Below are 21028 nucleotides of genomic sequence, written 5' to 3'. Positions count from 1 at the left end.
TTATTTTATTGGACTAAACATACTTTTTCTATCCTTTCTATGTCGTTAATAATGTTAATTTTAAAAATCCTTAAAAGGGAGTTCTGCGTTTGGTGAAAACTATTTAGCACAATTGAGATGTTTTTATTTAGAATTTACAGAAGTGAGGTAGAAGAAGAATTACTTTTTACTCTTCGTTTTATTTACCACCCACCTCCTCCTCCCTTCCCACCAAACACTGTTTATAAGGAGACCATATCTCCAAGGTTTTTTTGTTTGTTTTGCATCTTTTTGTATTTTTGAATTCTGTTTACCATTTGTGAATCGTTCACACTCACCAAAGTTGATTTGTCCCCATTTTTATGCTGGTATCATGCATTTTAGAATCATTTTCCATTTAATATTTTGCAGAATTATTTTTGTTTGTTTTAAGGATGTCTATGCAATATGATCTCAGTACACAAGTCACCCTTTACATTAGTGATAATCATGAGTTACTCTGCTTAGTCATGACAGCGTCTTTAATGGTTATGTGGTAAAATTCGTACTTTACCACACATTTTTGAAACCTTTTAATTATTCTGTACCAAAGTCCTAAAATACATGCACAATATAAATTATATATAATTACAGTTTTTAAATCAAACTTGAAAAGATTATGAAAAATACAATGTGATACTACGGCCATAAAACAATTTAAGAGTTTACTAGAGAAATATTTATGTTCTGCAGGATTTTTCATCTTTGATATTACTTTCTTGCATATATGGTCTCTATAACATCTACAATGAAAAAGTAGTTGTCTTAAGTCATAGCTAGACAAGATTGCTAGCCAAATATTTATTCAAAGAAAACGATTGCTGTCATTGTGTATCACAAGGAAGACAATAGATATATTTTATATGCTAAAAAAAAATAATTGGATTCTGCTCTCTGAACCTCTTTCCCAGTCCCTGTTTTATGCCATTCACATTCATGTGGGCTCCTTTTTATGTTTCTCTGCCCTTCCTACTCCCCCAGCTCTATTACACATTTCTTGTCATGTTTCCTGGTGGTCTCTAACTTCTATGAAGATGGTAAGTCCTAGGCTCAATTTCATTGACCTCTTTGCTAATTTGACATTCATCTGTACTCTTCTTCAGAAATCCACAACCAAGGCCATCCTCTTCCCTGTCCACTAATTCGCTCTCATCACATACAAACATTCTCTGTGTCTCCTTACTTACAAAAGCCCCTCGTGACGATGATAACGATGCCATATCTACCTCCAGATACTGCTCTGTTTCTTGGTTCATTTTTACAGCAAAACTCCTCAGAGAATTGTCTGCCCTTAACATCTCCATTTCCTCCACTTTCATTCTCTCCTAAACCCAAGCTCAGGAGGTGTTTTTCCTCACCACTCCATAAGGAGTGATGGACAAGTACTCTAAGGACTCAATCTTTGGCAAATATAATGGTCAATTCTCAGTTCTCATCTTATTCTGCCAACTAGCAGTGTCTGACCAGCTGACCTCTCACTTCTTTTTGAAATGTTTCTTTCACTATACTATCCACACTATTTTCTCTTGGGTTTCTCCTCCTTCATTGACTGTTCCTGCTCAATCTTTTTCACTGTTTCCTCCTTATTTTGGGAGGGAACAATGAGAATGTTTTATGCCTGTACAGGCAATAAAGAGGGCATATCCCCTACCCCAAACCCCAGTGCCGTCGAGTCGATTCCGACTCATAGCAACCCCATAGGACAGAGTAGAACTGCCCCATAGAGTTTCCAAGGAGTGCCTGGCGGATTCCCTATAGCAAATTTAAAAACAATAATAAAAACTGACTAAAAGTTGGTCTGCTTTACTATATTTTACCACAGACTGCAATTCTAAACAATATCATTGATCAAATACTTCTTCCCGCTGAAATAGACTGCTCATAGTGACCCCACCCTTTGATACAGCACTATGTAGGAGTGTATACTAGGGTCAGTTTTGGACCTTCATTCTTTAGATGATCTTACTAAATCTTAGGGGCTTAAAATATAATTTAGATGTTGAACTCTCCTCTCCTTTCCACGCCCCCCCATACACACACGCCTGCCTACTTGACACTTTTACTGGATATGTAATAGGGTATCTCACATTAAACATGTTCAAAATTATTGATTCCAAACTCTATATTCCCTCCCACATCATTCTACGTGCATTCTTCCTCACCTCAGTAAATGACATCTTCATTTTTAAAATTTCTTAGGCCAAAAACTTGGGACTCATCCTTGACTCTTCTTGTTCTCTCACTTTTATCACCAAAACCATTGGCAAGTTCTGTCTGCCCCTCCTTTGAAATATACAGTTGGCCCTCCGTATTTGCAGGTTCTGCATCTGTGGATTCTACCAACCGTGGATCAAAAATATTTTTTAAAAAAGTTCCAAAAATTAGCTAGAATTTGCCACACACTGAGCATGACACTGAATCCATACAAATGAAGTGACATGTAGGTATCCCCTGTTGTGGCTTTCCTGCCATTTCACAGATCCTTAGTCTCTCTCCAGCATTCATTGTTTGAACATTGTTCTACTTGTGTCTTGTCATTTTCCCTAAACCATATAGTATTTACATACCATTTGCATTGTATTAGGTATTAAAAGTAATCTAGAGATGATTCAAAGTATATGGGAAGATGTGCGTAGGTTATATGCAAATATTATGCCATTTTATATAAGGGACTTGAGCATCTGAAGATTTTGGTATCAGCTAGGTGTCCTGGAACCAATGCCCTGTGAATACCAAGGGACAACTCTTTACCAGTTTCTCTACTGCCTCCTTGGTTTAACCCACCATTCTCTCTCACGGTATCACCAGTGATTTTATTTTACTTGGCTTCCCTATGTAATTTTATGCAAGTGCATGAAACTTCTGGAAAAGTTACTTTTTTTTGGCCACTGTCTTACCAATCATTCTTTGGTCCTGTGCCTACCTTTTTGACTCTTCTTTTTCAGTATCCTTGGTTCATTACTCAGTATCCTTCAGTGTCACTTCTTAATTTTTATTCATCAGAGTTCTGTCCTCAGCCCCCATCTTACATACTCTACGAAAAATGTCACTTACAAGCCTTTAGTTAATACTGCTTTCAAATATTTTAACTCAGAATTCTCTTCCAAGATCCAGGTCTTGGAACTTCAAAGCTTACCGAACAGTTCTACTCATATTCATGTCCAAAATCGAGCCCATTGTTTTTTTCTCTCACCCCTATCTTAGACTTTTTACATTCCCTTTCCCCCAAATAGAATCACAGTTGCTTCTTTTTCCATGATTTCTTCTAGGCAGTAATAGATTGAAGTGCAGTGGATGCTCAAGTGTCCTTTTCTTACAGCAAAACTCCTTCCATTCCATTTTTCACACAGCAGCCCAAAGATAGAAGTATGATCCTGGCAACCCCCACTTAAAGCTCTCACTTTACCTACATCAGAGAACTCTTTGCCAATACTTGCATCCAAGCAAAGGAGAAAATATATTGACTATACCCCAGAAACATTTTTTTCCCCTACTGCTAATACAGTCCAGAGAAAGTAATGTGCCAAATCTCATCAATCTGTTTGCTCATTAATGAATGATTCATTAAGTAAACATTTCATGAGTATGCATAAGTGCTGTCTTGAAAATTCATAGCAGGTTCCAATAGTACATTGTTCTCTCTTGGCTCAAATCTAACTTTCTAGACTTCCTTTTCTGGAACCCTGCATACTTTCACTGTCCAGATTTATTCCACCTACATTTATGTCCATCATTGCATAGGTCTATCCTTATAAATGTAACTTGTGAGACATAGCTACATAAATTTGACCTTTTTTATTGTGGTGATATGTATAATACCCCAATGAATGAAAATCCAAGGATTATTTATACATAACTTAGGAAACTTTTCTGCATCTTAGGCTAATGATAAATTTATTTCAGCTATTATGATGTTGGTAAATAGAATTGATCTAGTCATCTGAGGATTTTCTTTTACGGCCATATATAATTCACGAAACAAATAGGCTTGCATGTGGGAAGCAGTAATTTTCCCAGTATATATGACTGTATAGAGTAATTTATGATAAGTTTTCTAGTAGTATATCCAAAATTAGCATATGTGTGGTACACATATTGTACTTTTCTTTTGCTCTATAACCTGGAGGTGATGATAGCAGCACCAACTTGTAGTTCATACTTAGAATGATTTGGTATGACATGCACAGGAAGTAATTTTACCCCCATTTTACAGATGAAAAGGCTGGTTTCAAGATGTTAATAGATCTATGTATATTTATAGAGCTTGAATCCATGGATTTAATTCCTTATTTAGTACATTTGCCATTTTAACATAGCCTTTGTGAATGCTCTAAAATACTGTCTTTGACTCATTATTGGAGAAAAAACAAGTGCTTTATATAATAATGATGTGTTCCGTAGGGCATATAATTCAGGTGATTGCAGTGGGTTTTGGAGTGGTGGAGGGGAAGATTCCTCTCTTACAAGAAAAAAACTAGGGCTGATTTTTATTAACACTGCCAGTCCTTCAGAGTTCATTTTCTGTCACTGTAACTTTCGTAAATGGCCAAGCCAGTGTGAACTGAGCACTCTTTACATCTTGGTACAGACACCACTTTTCTTGCAGTATGTATAAAATTTGCTTCGGGATTTAAAAACTTTCAAACTACATTGCTCAGGAAATCAATTTAGTCTTGTTAACATTTGCTGTTTCCAAAATATTCACCCAAATAATAGTGAGATTTTAAAGGGCTAAAACATGAAATTAACCAATTGTCAGAAAGTAGATTACGTATAAATATAACCTCAAAAGCCATAATACCAAATTGATGTAGTCTTTCTTTGAATAACTCATGTTCATGGAATAGATCAAAGGCAAGGAAAAAACATGTATGAGTACAGCTACTACTTACTCAGTACTAGATGCTTTATATTCTTTAATTTTGCCTCTTATTACCACCTTGAAATCTGAGTATTCTGTTTTCCTAGTCACATACAACGGAAAAAAAAAAAAAAAAAACCCATTGCTGTCGAGTCACTTCCAACTCAAAGTGACCCTACAGGACTCTGAATTTCATGGGGGTAAGTAACTTGCTTAGAGTCAAATAACTAAAAAATGGCGGAGCTGAGATTCAAACCCAAGTGTATTTGGTTCTTAATTTCATGTTTTTTCCTCTCCTATAAATATCTACATGGGAGTACTCAATATGGTCCTCGTGAAACATTTTTTTGAGCAACACGGTCTTCTAAGGACCACATAGCTATAACGGAAGTAGGTAGGTTTTGGTTTTTAACTGTGTTTTAAATGAAAGTTAATAGCACATATCAGTTTCTCATTCAAAAATTTATACACAAATTGTTTTGTGATATTGGTTGCAATCCCTACAGTATGTCAGCACCCTACCCCTTTCCCTTTACACCCCAGGTTCTCCGTGTCCATTCATCCAGGTTTTCAGTCCCTTCTCTTCTTTGCTTTTGAGCAGGTGTTGCCCCTTAGGTCTCCTAGAATTGATTGAACTAAGAAACATGTTCCTCACATGTGTTATTGTTTGCTTTACAGGCTTGTCTAATCTTTGGCTGAAAGGTGGACTTTGGGAGTGTCTTCAGTTCTGAGTTAGCAGGTTGTCCTGGGGCCATAGTTTTGGGGGTCCCTCCATTCTCTGTCAGATTAGTGTCTCGTCTTTTTTTTGTATGTGAATTTGAATTTTGTTCTACATTTTCTCCCACTCTTTCTGGAACCCTCTATTGTGATCTCTGTCACAGCTGTTGGTGGTGGTAGCCAGGCACCATCTATATCTTCTGGGCTAAGGCTGGTGGAGGCGGTGGCTCATGTGGTCCATTAGTCCTTTGGGCTGATATTTTCCTTGTGTCTTTGATTTTCTTCATTCTCCTTTGCTCCATATGTGATGGGACCAATAGATATATTTTAGATGGCTGCTTGGAAGCTTTTAAGACCCCAGACGCTACTCACTAAAGTAGGATGTGGAACGTTTTCTTTATGAACTATGTCATGCCAATTGACCTAGATGTCCCCCAAGACCATGGTCTCTAGCCTTCGGCCCCAGTAACTTGGTCCCTCAAGATGTTTGGTTGTATCTAGGAAGGTTCTTTTGACATTGCCTTGGTAAATTTCTGCTGACTTTCCCTATATTGTGTGTTGTTTTTTATGTCACTGATGTCTCACCTTTTATCTTTGTATGGTCAAACTTTTCAAGTAAAGAGAAAGAATCTACATAGTTTTAAAAAATGCAACCATTATTTCAACGCAGAGGTTACTTGCTCTGATTCTCAACAGCAGAGACTGAATGATGGCTTCATGGAATGTGTTTCCAACGGATATGCACAAATACCACATTGAATATGGTTGAAATAAAATCTTGGGAGTCATGAAAGCATTACAGATTGCAGAAAACATTTAAAAATAGTTGTAGAACTGATTCAACTCTACAGTTATTGCAATCATTTTAAAAACAGTGCAGCCTTGGAGGGAGGTACCTATCATTACAAAATGTGAAACCATGAGAGAATTTATAAAAGCTTCCTGAAAATCCAAGCTGCAAATAACATGATTGACACAAAGCAATGCAACTTTCCTAAGGGTAAATGATGCCTTTATGAAGAGTCTTTGAAAGAGTTAAAGCAAATAGTGAAAAAGAAGTACTATTGGATACTGATTTATTTTCTTTTCTACTAAATACATTTTTTGAAAAGCTTTCGACCTACTATGAGGTTACTAAGAAAACTTGGTAACTGTGGGGTAAAGAGGAGACCCTGGGTGATACAAACAGTTAATGCCCTTAGCTGCTAACCAAAACCTTGGAGGTCTGAGTCTACCAAGAGACATCTCAGAAGAAAGGCCTGACGATCAACTCAATGGCAACTGGTTTTGGGGTTAGACGTAGAGACTTTTCTGGGTTAAAAACTAGCTATGAGATAGGAAGCAAAGGGACGAAGTAATGGCTACTGCTTAGCGTGAACAAAGGTTATTTGTGGACAGGCCAGTGTGTGGAGCAGGTGTTTTGTATGTTGATGAGCAACTTATCAAAGCCAACACAATATGCTGAGGAATGAAAATTGTGCTGGAAAATATAAGGACAGATTATGGCAAATCCTATAAGATTTAATTGAGCAATCTGTTCATAGATAGGAACAGTGCTATCTTCAAATTAGAGAGTGAAGTCTGATCTTTTAAGCTCAAAACAATCAAAAATAAAGCAGAATCTTACGTGGAGAAATGTATTAAGAATTAGTAAATTTATAAAAAAATTGTTTCAGTAACAGTACTTTAAAATATAACAGACATTATAAAGTGGATGAGTAATTTATTGAAATTAGTGGATATCAGGAATTTATGAAATTCTTTTTGAGGTCCTATTACATTGAGGTCATGGATGATTCAAGAAGCAGAAAGAAGTGATCACACATTCATGACCTGGAAAGCCCCAGGAGATACTTCCTAATTACATGAAAAATTCTCCTGAGTGAAACCAGACAGGGCAGGGCAAAGAACCTTTGTTTTTCCAGGAAAAAAAAAAAAATTACAAATTCAGTCCTATTCAGATAATTGACACCGGAGCATCTATTGTACTTCAATCTATTACTGCCTAGAAGAAATAATTTAAGAGAACACACTACAGGTCAACAAAGATGGTGTTGCTTAGTTACACAAAACATTTGGATGCATGCTGAGTTACTCAGTTTTTTAGAAGAGAACTGTTTTCCATCCACATAGGAAAAGGATGGAGAAGACCACTTGAAACCATTTTTAATTGCAAAGTTGCTTCGTCTGAAGACTGGCTTTACTGTTGCAATGCCAGGCAAGTTCAGAGGTCTTTATTAAAATGTAAGTTACCCTGATAGCAAAAAATGTTGAATTTGATTTTCCCTTGAAATACTGACTTCATTATTAAGAGTCTGTTCTGAAGGAGCTTGAGCTGTTTTTTTTTTTTTTTTTTTTTTTCTTTTCCAGAAGGTAGAGCATTTTATTTAAAGCATTTTAAGTTGTCATGTCTCCTGGCCCAGGGGTCCTAAAGATGCCTGGAGGCAACACTGCCCAGAAGAGAGGACAGAGCTTCAGAGTCCCACAGATTTGGTTCAGATCCAACCTTTGCTTCTCTGTGTCCTTGCAAAAAATTACTTATACTCTCTAACTTTTGATATCTATTCCACAAAATTAATGATTCATCTTTTATAGGTTTGTTGTGAGGATTGGAATATGGAAATGCATATCACATGGCCAGCACTTAACCTGTTTCTAATAAATGTTAACTTATTATTTGAAATTTGCCATCAGTTGCTACAAGTCCATTCTGACTCATGGTGGCCCCATGTGTGTCAGTAGAGCTGTACTCCAAAAGGTTTTCAATGACTTTTTTTTTTGGAAATAAGTCACCAAACCTTTCTTCCCAGGATCTTGTGGGTAAACTCCAACCAACTTTTTAGTTAGCAGTTATTTACACCACCCTGCAAATATCTGCTCTTTTGTATTCACAAAGTCTCTAAAATACCTTTTCACAATGAGTCACATAATGGTGGTAGAGGTCAAGGGCTCCAAAAGTGTAATAGAGGGTGTAGGTGCTAGAAGGGATGGAGGGGGCAGGTTGGTTGCAACCTATGGACTCTATTCTACAATATATTCTTATTCTCCAGTAAAAAGAACAAAGACTTGAGTCGATCTTTTTTTTTTTAAATAAATGAAAGTGAAAGGGAATTCAAAATGTTACCTAAGATTACAGAAAACATTTATCCTTCTCTCATTTTAGACCAGTTGGCTTACTATTTACTGGGTTTTGGTGATACATATTTTATACATTAAGCATTTTGCTAAGAATAGTGATATACTTTATTGTGTAATGTGTTAAGTCAGTGCGTGGGGGTAGGATGTGGACAGCTTTACAGGTAAATTCAGTCTTAGCTGGATAATGAATAAGGAGACCGAAGAAGACTTGATACCTTTGAAGTATGGTGTTGGCGAAGACTATTGAATATACCATGGACTGCCAGAAGAATGAACAGATCTTTCTTGGAAGAAGTATAGCCAGAATGCTCCTTAGAAGTGAGGATGGTGAAACTTTGTCTCATATACTTTGGACATGTTATCAAGAGGGACCAGTTCCTGGAGAAGGACATCATGCTGGATAAAGTAGTGAGTGAGCGAAAAAGAAGGCAGCCCTAAATGAGATAAATTTACACAGCGAATGCAACAGTGGCCTCAAACCTAGCAAAGATTGTGTGAATGATGCAGAACTGGGCAGTGCTTCATTCTGTTGTACATAGATAGGGTTGCGGTGAGTCTGATCCGACTCCATGGCACCTAACAACGACAACTACAGTTGGAGTTGAAATTCCATTTATCACTTGTGTTGGATCTTTTTCAAATTTTGTTGATAAGAATATAAAAAGCACATGGTTGTTGCGATCATCAGGTACATTTTGGCTTTATTCCTGAATCACAGCAAAAGATCTTAAACTTCGAATTCTCTGCTTGTACATTTAAACTATGATTAAAAAATTAAAAATTTTGGCTCCTTCTCTGACTATTGCAGAACAAGGCTCCCTGGCTTGGGACCAAGTCCTGTTTAGATTCTTGCCTTCTACTGACCAAGAATGATCAGGAGAGGTTCAGAAGTTCCACACGAACAAAGGTTTATTAGTGACAGAGAAAAAAGAAAAAAAAACAAAAAGACGAAGCCTCGCTAGGGAGGGACAGAGAGGGGCTTATGCCTACGCTAGCCTCCAGCCTCTGCCTGAATGGAGGTTTTCTTAGAGTTTATAAAAGGTTTTAGGCAGGAAGGACCTCATGTTTTATCCATTGCTTTCTGGGGAAAAAGGTGAGACTTTCTGAGAAATAGAGGGGATTAAAAAAAATTAGGTGCATGCGCATCTGAGATCCAAGGTGGAGTCAGTTTGGACAAAGTCACGTCACCACGGCGCAGTCTCAGTGGCCCCTTTACAAGACTGTAAGGTCACACCCATTCTCACTGCGCATGCCCTGGGGATCTGCTGATTCTGTTCTTTGGAAAGCAGCTTGTAGGGAAGATATGTGGAACTTCGTGCATCAGAGTCCAGGATGTGGATTATCTTCTAACACCACCCCCTATGGTGGAGTCCTGAAAAACAACTTACGAGAGAGATATGCAGGACGCCATGGGGTCCTGAAAAACAACTTGAGAAAGATACGTAAGATGCCACCTTCATAGTGGGGTCCTGAAAAACAACTTGGGAGAGAGAGGTATGTAAGGCTTTGTGTATCATGGGCTGTATGTGTGGGTTGTCTTGTAACATCTCCCACGGGATAGAGTCCCAGATCAACAGGCCTGTTATTCCGGCCTTGAGGCTCTTCAGCCTTCTGTCCCTGTCTCATGACCATTAGATTTGTGGTAATTATAGTTAATTTTTTTTTCTTAAATATTATTCCACTTGGCAAGGAAAAAATTATGTCATGTAGGAGTTGATAATTTTTGAATGAAAATTAAATGGCTGAAAGTTATCAATTTATTTACCAGAATAAATACCATTAGTTTAAGGGGATGGGGAAATGAAAAGGAGTAATGAAATAGATATGCATTTGAGTGGGTGTGACAGTCCAGGGAAATGAGAGTCATGAGGACTTTGATTCTCACAATTTAAAGGAATAAGGACCACTTAAAAATTGAGGTATTCAGCTTTGACTTTTTAAATGTAACCGGTTGGGTTGGACGAAGAAAATGGGTGATTAGCAGAATTCAGGCCAAGTGAGGAAAATGAATGCTGAAAATAACTTTAGAATCAGAAGGAGAGATACTTTTATGCGCTCAGAAGTATGGTTCAGAATACCATGGTGGCTAAGAGAACTATCCCTGAGATAACACTGTGAGTTCAAATCATAGCTTCACCTCTTGCTAGCTGTGATATAGCAATATGAAGAACATCAGCCAGTACCTGGCACAGAGCAAATACTCTGTAAAATAATGGTGATAATGGTGATTGTGATAATCAATACACTATTCCACAGAAAATGCCGCCGATTTTATTAACACATTGTGCTAATAAAAATAGAGTAATTTGGTACAATTTTAAAATGTGTTACAGCCAAATTGACAGGATAAAGTACAGTACAGGATAAACTAAGTCAGTGATATTATTTTTAAATAGTGTTAAACAGGAAAGGTCAGGTGCTAGAGAACACAAATTAGTAACCTGATTAAATCACCAGCAAAAGAGACCTTGTTAACAGCAGTCAGATTTGTTTCTACAGAGCAATTATTAAAGTGAAATGTTGCAAGATGTGAAGTATCATTACTAGGTTTAAACATTTCATTTTACACAGCCAGAAAAGTATAGATTAATCAGTTCATTTGGTGAGTTAAAAAGCTCTGTTATTAAAATATTTATGCCATTTGTGGAACAGCATTGTTGAGGACATAAAAAGAACCCTATAACATATTGAGCTACATTTCTTTATGAAATTGTTTGCACAGTTTACCCTCATTGGAGCATTCTCCAAGTGCCACGTGACCCAATTTGTGAAATTAAATAACTGTTTCTGAAACGCTGGTGGCATAGTAGTTAAGAGCTACAGCTGCTAACCAAAAGATCAGCAGTTCGAATCCACCAGGTAGTCCTTGGAAACTCTATGGAGCAGTTCTACTCTGTCATGTAGGGTCACTATGAGTCAGAATTGACTTGACAGCAGTGGGGTTGGGTTTTTTTGTTTTGTTTTGTTTTGATATTTTGTACATTTCCTTAAATCACTATCGAATGGCAGCAAACTAAAACTTGGTTACTCTTTTATTCAAGGATTGTTACTGCTTTGTGAAATATCAATTTTAACAGAACTACTGACAAGTTGCTTTCTTTGCCCCCCCCTTACCCCCATTTAGTTTTTGGCAACTTATTCAGTTTGCGAAAATAAAATAAAACAATGACAGTTCATTGAGTGCTAAGCTGTTTGTCTAGAAACATTTATTTAATCCTCATAATAATTAAATGATTGTCCAGTAGAGACCTATAGGGTCACTATGAGTTGGAATGTACTCTATGGCAATGGTAAGACTAGAAAAACCTTTCTGGACTCCCAAATACCATGGTATTGTAACTGAACACATCTAAAATCACACAACCTTTTTATACCAGGCAGGCCTAGGTTTCATTCCAGGCTCTGTCACTAACTTGCTGGCCCACGGCAAGTTACCTTCTCCTCCTTAAGCTCCAGTTTCCGGATTTGTAAAATAAGGATTAATAACTGCTTCATCATTTTATTATGAGGATAAATGATTGTTTTGGGGCAAATAGCTTAGCACTCAATAAATTGTCATCATTTTATTTTCATAAACTCAGTAAGTTGTCGTTGTTTTGTTTTTATTTTTATTCATCTTTAAGGAGTAGCAGACATTTGGTCAAATTAACTTAGGCACTTCTGATGTCTCTTTGAGCAAGTCCACATGATACATTGAAGTGTATGTATGTATGTATGTGCGTATTAAAACAAGGAGTACTGAGCATCCTTTGATGAATTATGTTGTTTTCTAGAAAAGAAAGAAATGGTTTGACACACACACAAGTACACATAGATACGTGCACACACGCACATATATAAAAAAGAAATATCTGTGTTTAGTATCATTGAAATAGCTCTGTACCCTAGGTGATGTTGATATATCTCACTCAGTTCTTAGTTGAGTATCTGTGAGGATGAAAAGCTGCTTTTGAGAATTTCACAATTTACTGGGGAAATATGCATGTATCATGTAAAAAATTATCACAATACATCATGACAAGTGATGAAACATATATAGGCTAATTGTTGTGGGAGCATAGAGGAGGTGACACTTCGGATTTTGAGGGAAGAATAGGAGTTTAACAGGAAAAGAACAAAAAGGCATTCAAAGTAAAAGGAAGAGCATTGATCTAGGTGTAAAGGCATGAGGGGTAGCTGGAGGAAGAAGGTGGGCTTTATGAGTAAAATATTGGGTAGACGTCAATGGTATGATCCGTTTTGAAGTTACTCCTGGATTTATAACAAGGACTGAGGATAAATTATTCTTTTAAAGACTAATCTAAGATGTAGGTACAAGAAAATGTAATGCTTTGTGGGGGAAGCACAGAAGTGTTCATTAGGATTATATTGTTTTTAAATCGGTTACCACCAAAGGTCAAAGGTTTTGTACATAGATGAAAAAATGAGTAGTATATACAATAATAGTGCCTTGATGTGCACTTCTATTTTCAAGGTTAATTTTTTTTTAAGCCTTCACAATCAACTAGTGATGCTACTGCCTAGGAATGTAAGATAAACATGATTCTTTTTGGCAGTTCGAGAATTATGGAATGGAGACAACTTTTCTTAACCTATCAATAAGACCTGATCTTTTCTGGCTTTAAAGACTACAGCACATTGTACACTTATTTGTATTTATTTTCTCTTATGATTATTAAGTATTTTTTCAATTGTATCTGCATTTCACAAATGAAGGAACTGAGGCTTAGAGAGGTTAAATAATTTACCCAAGCTTTATACCTAGAAAGGGTAGAGTCATGATTTGTGCACAAGCAATTCTGTATTCTTAAAAAATAACTGTTGGAATGTTATGAAGGATTGGATTGGAAAGACAATGGTATCATGGCAAGTGGATTGTTGTGTAGGCGATTGAAATTGTCAGGCAAGACAAGATGACAGAAGGAATAAAGGGAGAGATAACAGGAGACATTGTAAAATGAAATCAACAGCATATGATGACTCAATGTGGAGAAAGAATGAAGTGATTTTTGAGGTCAAGTTTTTTTTATGGATTATTAATCCAGCAGCTACAGTAGGAAATGCAAAGGAAGAGTGTGCTTAGATGAAAGTAATGATTTGTGTTTAGGATGTGTTGACTTTAGCAAACCAGTAAATTGTCATCAATTCTACTCTGGAACTCAAAGATCAGAATAAAGATGTAGATTTATTGGTTATTTGGACTTATTCTTCAAGCTTCCACCTCAAGTACCTGATGTTTGTGTTGGTCTTTCACAGCAGCTATCATATAATATTTTTTTTCTTATTTGATACCTTATGCTCATCATTTTTGAGATGTTCCGGTCTCAAAATGATATATAGTCCTATAATCTAGAGTTAGTTATACTATTTGCCTTAAAAAACACACCCATTCTCACTCAGCCATTGCATTCCTATCATCCGTAGTTTTGACCACATAGCTAAGAGGTAAAACTAGAATTAGTCTCTTCTGGTTCTGTATTTTATCGATATTTATGTATTTTTTGTGTGTGTGCTGCTCGTCATTCAGTATTAAACCTAACTGTGCTACTCTCTGGACTCACTCTGCCAACCACTGCTCACTAGGAGGTAAGGTGTGCTAGAGACTCATCCAACTCCACTTGATTCTTAGCCGTATTTGGGGTGATTTTGGTATCGGTTGTGACTTGAGAGATGGCTATGGTGGCTGATTACCTTTCACTGTGATGTTCTCTGCAGAAGCTGCCTCTTTGGGAGCTAGGACCTGCGAGGATGAGCTTACAGAGCAGCAGCTGAGGGCAACCTCAGGTAATTGGTCAAATCTTTCTCAAAAATTTGTCTTGTCCTAAATTATTTTTTATTCTCACAATTTATGTAATAAACATCTCTGGACCTTCTTATTATTAGATCAGATCAGATCCCTTTTATAAATAAGTGAAAAGCAATATCAAATATATGCAAAATTTAAAGCATATGCAAAGTAACATCTTAAAGAACATGTAACTTCTCCATGGTAATTTTTCACACTAGGAAGTTTTACTCAAATGGTCAGTTTTGTACAAAGTTTAAGTCAATAAGCTGCTACAGTCTGAGGACCTCACCTATGTGACAGATGAAGAGCTACTTTAGAAGTAGTGGCCACAGTTTCTCTGAGGAAGTGACAGTTGAGCTAAGCCCTGAATAACGAGTCAGTTATACAAAGAGTCTGGGGAAACCTGTTGCAGACAGAGGTAAGAGTAAGTTGCTCATATTTCAGGAGGAGAAAGAAGGCTAATATGGAGAAAAATTAGTGAATGAGGTGGTCAGCAGCATAAGATGTAATCAGAAAGTTAGTAACAGCCTAATCATTTCAGCCATAGTAGGGAGTTGGTATGTTATTCTAAGTGAAATAAGAAGTTATTATAGGTTTCAAACAGAAGAATGACTTGATCTTATTTAGTTGTGAAGAATACACTGTAGAAGAGCCAGAACAAATCTTACCTAATTATGAAACCATTTCAGTAGCACAGGTAAGAGATTAAAAGTTCTGGAAGTGGAAATGTAAAGAAGTAGATGAATTTAGAATATATTAAATATTTTGGAAGTAGAAATAACAGGACTTGCTGATGGATTTGGATGTATATGAGGGGGAAAGAGAGGAGTCAAAGATGACTCTTTCTTTTTGGTGACTGGTGGTGTCATTAACTGAGATGGTGAAGACTGGGAAAGAAACAGAATGAGGAGTATTGAGAGGAGATCAGCTTTGGATATATTGAGTTGGATATGCTTTTTAGACATCCAAGTGGAGATATAAAATTTAAAGCCGTGAGTCTGGATGCGGTCACCTAGGGAGAGAATGTAGATAAAGATGAGAAGAGGGCTTAGGACCAAGACTGGATGCACTTTAGTATTTAGATTTTTTTTTTTTTTTTTTAATCAAAGAGGCCCCAGCAATAGGAACTAAGAGGGATCTTTCAGAGAGATAGGAGGTAAGATGAAGACCACAATGATATGATGCAATGGAATCCAAAAGAGGGATAAATAATACCTATTTGTAGGGCATTTAGAATAACCTAGTGTTTCTAGAGCAGTGATTCACACAATGTGGTCCTTGGACCAGGGGCATCTGCATCACCTGAGAACCTGTTAGAAACGCACATTTTCAGGCCTCATGCCAAGTCTACTAAATCAGATACTCTAGGGTAGGACTAAGAAATATGTATTTTAACAAGTCTTCTAGGTGATTCTGATGCCTTAAAGTTTGAGAACTGCTTTTTTAGGGCATTAAGGCCTAGGAAGGAAGTGAAGAAAGATGAGACTGGAGAAGTAGACATGGACCAGGTCTTGGAGGTTTTTTTGCCAGGTACAGAGGGTAGAGCTTTTTCTTTATAAGTGGTAATCACTGAAGAATTTTAAGTAGGGAAGTCAGACTTAGGTAGATCAGTTGGAGGATAGATTTGAGCAGGGAATGCCTGGGGTCAGGAAGACTATGGAGGAGTTCAGGAAATAATTCCCATAAACCAGATGTCTTACACTGAATAAATTCCCAATATATAAGACTGCAGATGTTTTAGTTACTACCCTCTGCTTCCTCTTTCCATGATCACTTCATGGACATAAAGAGTATGCAGTGCTTTTCTTATAAGACTCAGAAGAGAGGGTTCCCTTGCCCAATTATATAGTAAAGCAGTGGAAACAAACACAGTTATCTGGTACTTAGATCACAGGGATAGCAGCGAAGTGGATTTACTTAGAAATTATATAATTTTATGGAATAAAATAATAATGGTTTTCCAATTATTGTTGATCATTCAAATGAAAATACTCTTAATTATTCAAAACTTTTCTTTCAAATATAGTTTTATAGAGATTATCATTTTAAGCCTGTTATAAATGCTGGGGAAAGTTAATTATAGTATTATTTTTTTCTTCCTATTATTTTGAAAGATTTAAAAATATATTTCTCCGAAAACTGGGAAGTTCTAATAAACCCTAATACATGTTTTAAGCTTATATACAGACATATCACAAAGGTTAATATATAAACAAATATTGTATTTTTCATACCCCATGAGGTAAAATAATAATTAAAAGTAAGTATACTGTGAATATGACAGTATTATGAAATGCTATAATACTTTCGGAAACCCTGGCGGTGTAGTGGTTGAGTGCTACGGCTGCTCACCAAAGGGTCGGCAGTTGAATCCTCCAGGCACTCATTGGAAACTCTATGGGGCAGTTCTACTCTGTCCTATAGGGTTGCTATGAGTCGGAATCGACTCGACGGCACTGGGTTTTGGATAATACTTTCATAATTATTGCATATAATAGTAGAGAAATTTATTGATGAGAACTGCTTCAGTATCTATGTTTTGGAATTTCATGTAATATATTTCCCTCAGTTCTCAGGTGACCTTTAGTACATAATAACCAACATTTAATTTTTTTTTTTCCTATAAAGCATGTTACACTTTATGGCATTTTACAATTGAAGAAATGTGGTACTTGAATATTGGAAGGTAGCGACTCCCTCCCATAACCCAAAATCACAACTTTTAGTTTTTCTAAAGAAAGTGGTTTCTCCACAATAATACTTTTGACTCTAAAGTCTATTTATAAAATAAATGTCAATTTAGTTCTAAAACTCTCTTTGAGAGCAAAAGTGACCTCTTTTTTTTTCCCCCCTCTGGCTTACATTAAACTTTATGATGTATATAAGTTGCCTTTTGGTTCTTTTTTGCATGATTAAAAATTTGCAAAGTTGTTATGGCTCCAAAGAGCCTACCTGTAATAAACAGCTTTCCCCTTCGAAACCACAAAACAGGTCTGAATTGCTTGAACATTAGAGCTAATTGCCTGCCTACTTCAAAGGAAGAACCAGAAAAGAAAGAAAAAAAAAAAAAAGTCACAGAGGTGGGGCATTGCAGGCAAACCCACCTCTAAAGGTTATGAGTTGTGGCTTTAGAGGAGCTGGGCAAAGTTATGGCCTCAGACCTGCTGTTTGCGATTAAGTTGATCGGGAGAGTCTATCCCACAATCTTCCCTGGCTGCTGACACAGAGTCTTTGTTCACATCCAGATTTCTCTAACTGTTGCCAGGGTCAGGTTGAGGTCAGACACCACAGTGATGTATAGAAGAACATGTCTGGGAATTTCTCTCACACTTAAAACACATACCAGAAATGAAGAAGAGGACCCTGAAAAACTGTCTGATGAGACCCAGATTATACTGTGGCTCTTCTTTTAGTACCTTCATAATTTTCTGTTTCTTCTCCTGACACACAATGTTTTATTAATGTGAGTTGCGATAGCCCTTACAATTTTATGTCCCCTCAAGATAAGGACAGTCAGTAGCACTCTGACACTTTATTTTCCAGTCCTGGGTGAAAGGTCCAGTAAATCTAGTACAAGAAGACTTGTACCCTTCCCAGGATGAGCTGGAAAGTAATGGCCAAGGGCTGGCTGTCCTAGGCCATAGGCCGGATACTGGCTATGGCGTCATATGTGTGCACTTGGCAGGGACAAAGCCCAATCCAGGCATGAGCACAGGTTTCTAGCCTCCCAAACCGAGCTTGGCCACCTTTCTCCAGCTGGGAGAAGGGAGGTTGCCCTGTTTGATCAGGAATTGTCCCTGAATGGGGGTTGGAAAGCAGGTGAAAGCCATAAGTGTTGATCTTTCTCCTCTTCTTAAAGTAGCATTTCCATGTTTATGTCCCCCAACTCCCCAGACGACGGCCTACCTAAACATCTCTGCTTTTGTGCAGAGGCATAGTGCACATATGGAATAAATGGATTTGTAGGGTGCCTTTTGGAGGACCCGTGGTTAAAACAAACTCTCATTTCGAATTTATTAAATGTCCTTGTCTTCCCTTAGCTCTTTGGAGTTTGCCGTGGAGCCCACAACTGTCCCCTCTGTTGTTTTCCTGCTCACACAGTTGCAGAGTGTGCCTGCCTGGCGAGTGAGGCACTAAGGAGCATTTTTTTTTTTTTTTTGTGCTCAGCTGCTCCATATGACAGTGGATATTTCATTCTGCTGTCAGAACATTATTAATAAAACATGGGGTGTGGAGAGGGCCACGATTTCCCCTTTCAATCACTATAGCATTTGCAATGAAAATTTTATGCAGTGTGTAATTTTCAGTTAATGCCCGACACTTAAAATGTCCATAGCAGCGTTTTGTATGGTTATTGAAGGGTTAATTGTATCATGTTCTCTGCATAAAAGCTCTGCTTATCAAAAGCAAATAGAGGAGTGTATGCAAATGTGTGGTGATGACCTTTTGCCTTTCCAGGGTTAATTTATATGGTCATTAAAGATTTTATGAAATTGAGTAGCCTGGTGCTTCAAATCCCATTTTACCTTCTTCTTCTAATTTATGTAATTCCTACCTGAACAGAGGAATATGATTTTTTTTTTTTTTTTTTTTTTTTCGTGCAGCCCTGAAAACAGCATGCCATGCGGTGGGGAGTTGCAAGCCTGGTTATCTGGCATTACTCAGATTGCTAAAAATTCATTAAAATGTGACATCAGCACAGCAAGAGACAAATGATCGCAGGATGAAAGAGAACAGTGGGCCTTTCACGGATTAGTGCTGCACAGGCCCAGCATAGAGGCTAACTGCATAAACAGATTAATCTACCAGCAGCAACATAGCTAAGATTTGCAGAATAATTAAATAGGGTTGAGTTACTATAAGGATTTCCATGTAATCTAGCTGGTGTGAACCCGTGAATGAGGTGTGGGGTGATGCTGTTGTCACAGAAGTATACCTTGTTACGCCCTATGCCTTGTATAAAAAAAAAAAAAAAAGTATAGCTCCCCCTATAGACAAAAAAAAAAAAAAAAAAACAATGTAATTCAAGTTTAGGGACTATAACAAAATTCAAAAGAATTCCTCCGGGACCTGGAGTCTGAAGGCAGGACTAACACCTGTCTTAAATTTAATGCATTGTTATCACATTACTAAGAATTTTTTCTAAGAATTTGGTTTGTTCTGTCACCCATCCAAGTCCTTGGAACAGTGGGCCTCTGTTGTTACAAGGTTCTACTATTGAAATTCCTGAATTACCTGACACCCAATTTTTAAACCTTTTGCAGCTTTTAAAACTGTGCTGAAAATGATTTCTCTTATTTTAATTGAGTATGCAACATATTCTCTGTGTTGATATAAAAAATACAACTGTATCGGGACAGCAAGCGTGTTCTAATATAGATTTGTGAATAAATTTATGTTTGCTTTGGAGTATGAATACCTGCAGATGATTCAATAACTAAGTCTTTGAATGGTCACCTAGCTTATTTCTGTGTGCATTTTTGTGAGGTTTCCAATCTTCCTGACAAGTCTGCCTTTCTTAGCAGAAGAACAAAGTGAGGAAGCAGAAGGAGCTATTAAGCCTACAGCAGCAGCTGAAGATGATGAGAAAGACACAAGTGAGAGAGACCATAGTGAAAGCAAAAACTCTAATAAAGACTCTGGTAAGAGGCTAGAATCATTCACCTTTTCTTCCCCCACCCCCAATCTCTGCAATCAGCCCTTCCTTCACTACCCACCCCTCCACCTCTAAAGCTTATTAAAAGCTTTTATTCATTTTAAACTGTCTGAACATTCTCACTACTATTCATTGCATGTGCATTTTGCATGTGATTTCTATCAGTAGCCTCCCATTGACCTATTTTTAATCATAACCATCTGACAGAATAGATGTGGATAAGTTGAAGAATATTACAGGACGACCAGCGAGATTATTTTTTAATCAAATCAGTTTGTGTGCTTGTAATTTTTTAAGCGCCTTTCATTAATCTTAGCAAGACTTGTGATTCCTCTGATGGCGTATTAATTTTTCATAAGCACAGGATTAGATATCCCTTGAATTTTGTCATTCAATCACATGCACGCCCCCTCAAATCATGTAACCCTAAAAATAAATGTTGTTTTTCCTTGCTTTTTACAACTTACACTCAGGAATTTGCCCTTTTGAAGGGCATCTATTTGAGGCATTTCAAATGAAATCCAGTGAAAAAGTTTACAGATGATTCAGCCAAAGAAAGAGGAAATATCATTGAAAAGGGATTAGGTGCTGGGTAATTTTGATCTTCTAGAACAGACAAATCCCAGTAATGAAACCTATGTCTTTGAAAACAAACCTTCGTGTCATGACATTTACTTGTGCACAAACAAACCCTAGGCCAGCATCTGGTATGGATACCTAAGGCTTTTTCTGTGTTTGATTTGGCAAATATATGACTTCACCCATGCTTTGTATGTATGAGATGGAAATCTATGGTTGCAATGAATATTACATTGGCTACTTTGCTGCACGCTATACCTAGTTATATTAC

General features: G+C 37.2%; 1 protein-coding gene across 3 annotated transcripts in view; it reads left to right on the top strand.

Annotated features, from left to right (window-relative positions):
* The window catches only part of ZFHX4 (zinc finger homeobox 4), a 196498-nt gene that overhangs the window by 152314 nt on the left and 23156 nt on the right, over positions 1–21028 (top strand). For 2 of the 3 annotated variants that reach the window (XM_049853913.1, XM_049853914.1), the window contains exons 5-6: positions 14450–14518; positions 20045–20164. In XM_049853913.1, coding sequence (XP_049709870.1) covers positions 14450–14518; positions 20045–20164 — 189 coding nt within the window. The remainder of the gene's footprint in view (positions 1–14449; positions 14519–20044; positions 20165–21028) is intronic. The other variant, XM_049853915.1, reaches the window with a different exon arrangement.

The sequence above is a fragment of the Elephas maximus genome, chromosome 15, assembly GCF_024166365.1.
Source record: "Elephas maximus indicus isolate mEleMax1 chromosome 15, mEleMax1 primary haplotype, whole genome shotgun sequence".
NCBI lineage: Eukaryota > Metazoa > Chordata > Mammalia > Proboscidea > Elephantidae > Elephas > Elephas maximus.
The sequence above is the reverse complement of the archived record's forward strand: the minus strand, read 5'-3'. Positions and strand labels throughout refer to the sequence as shown.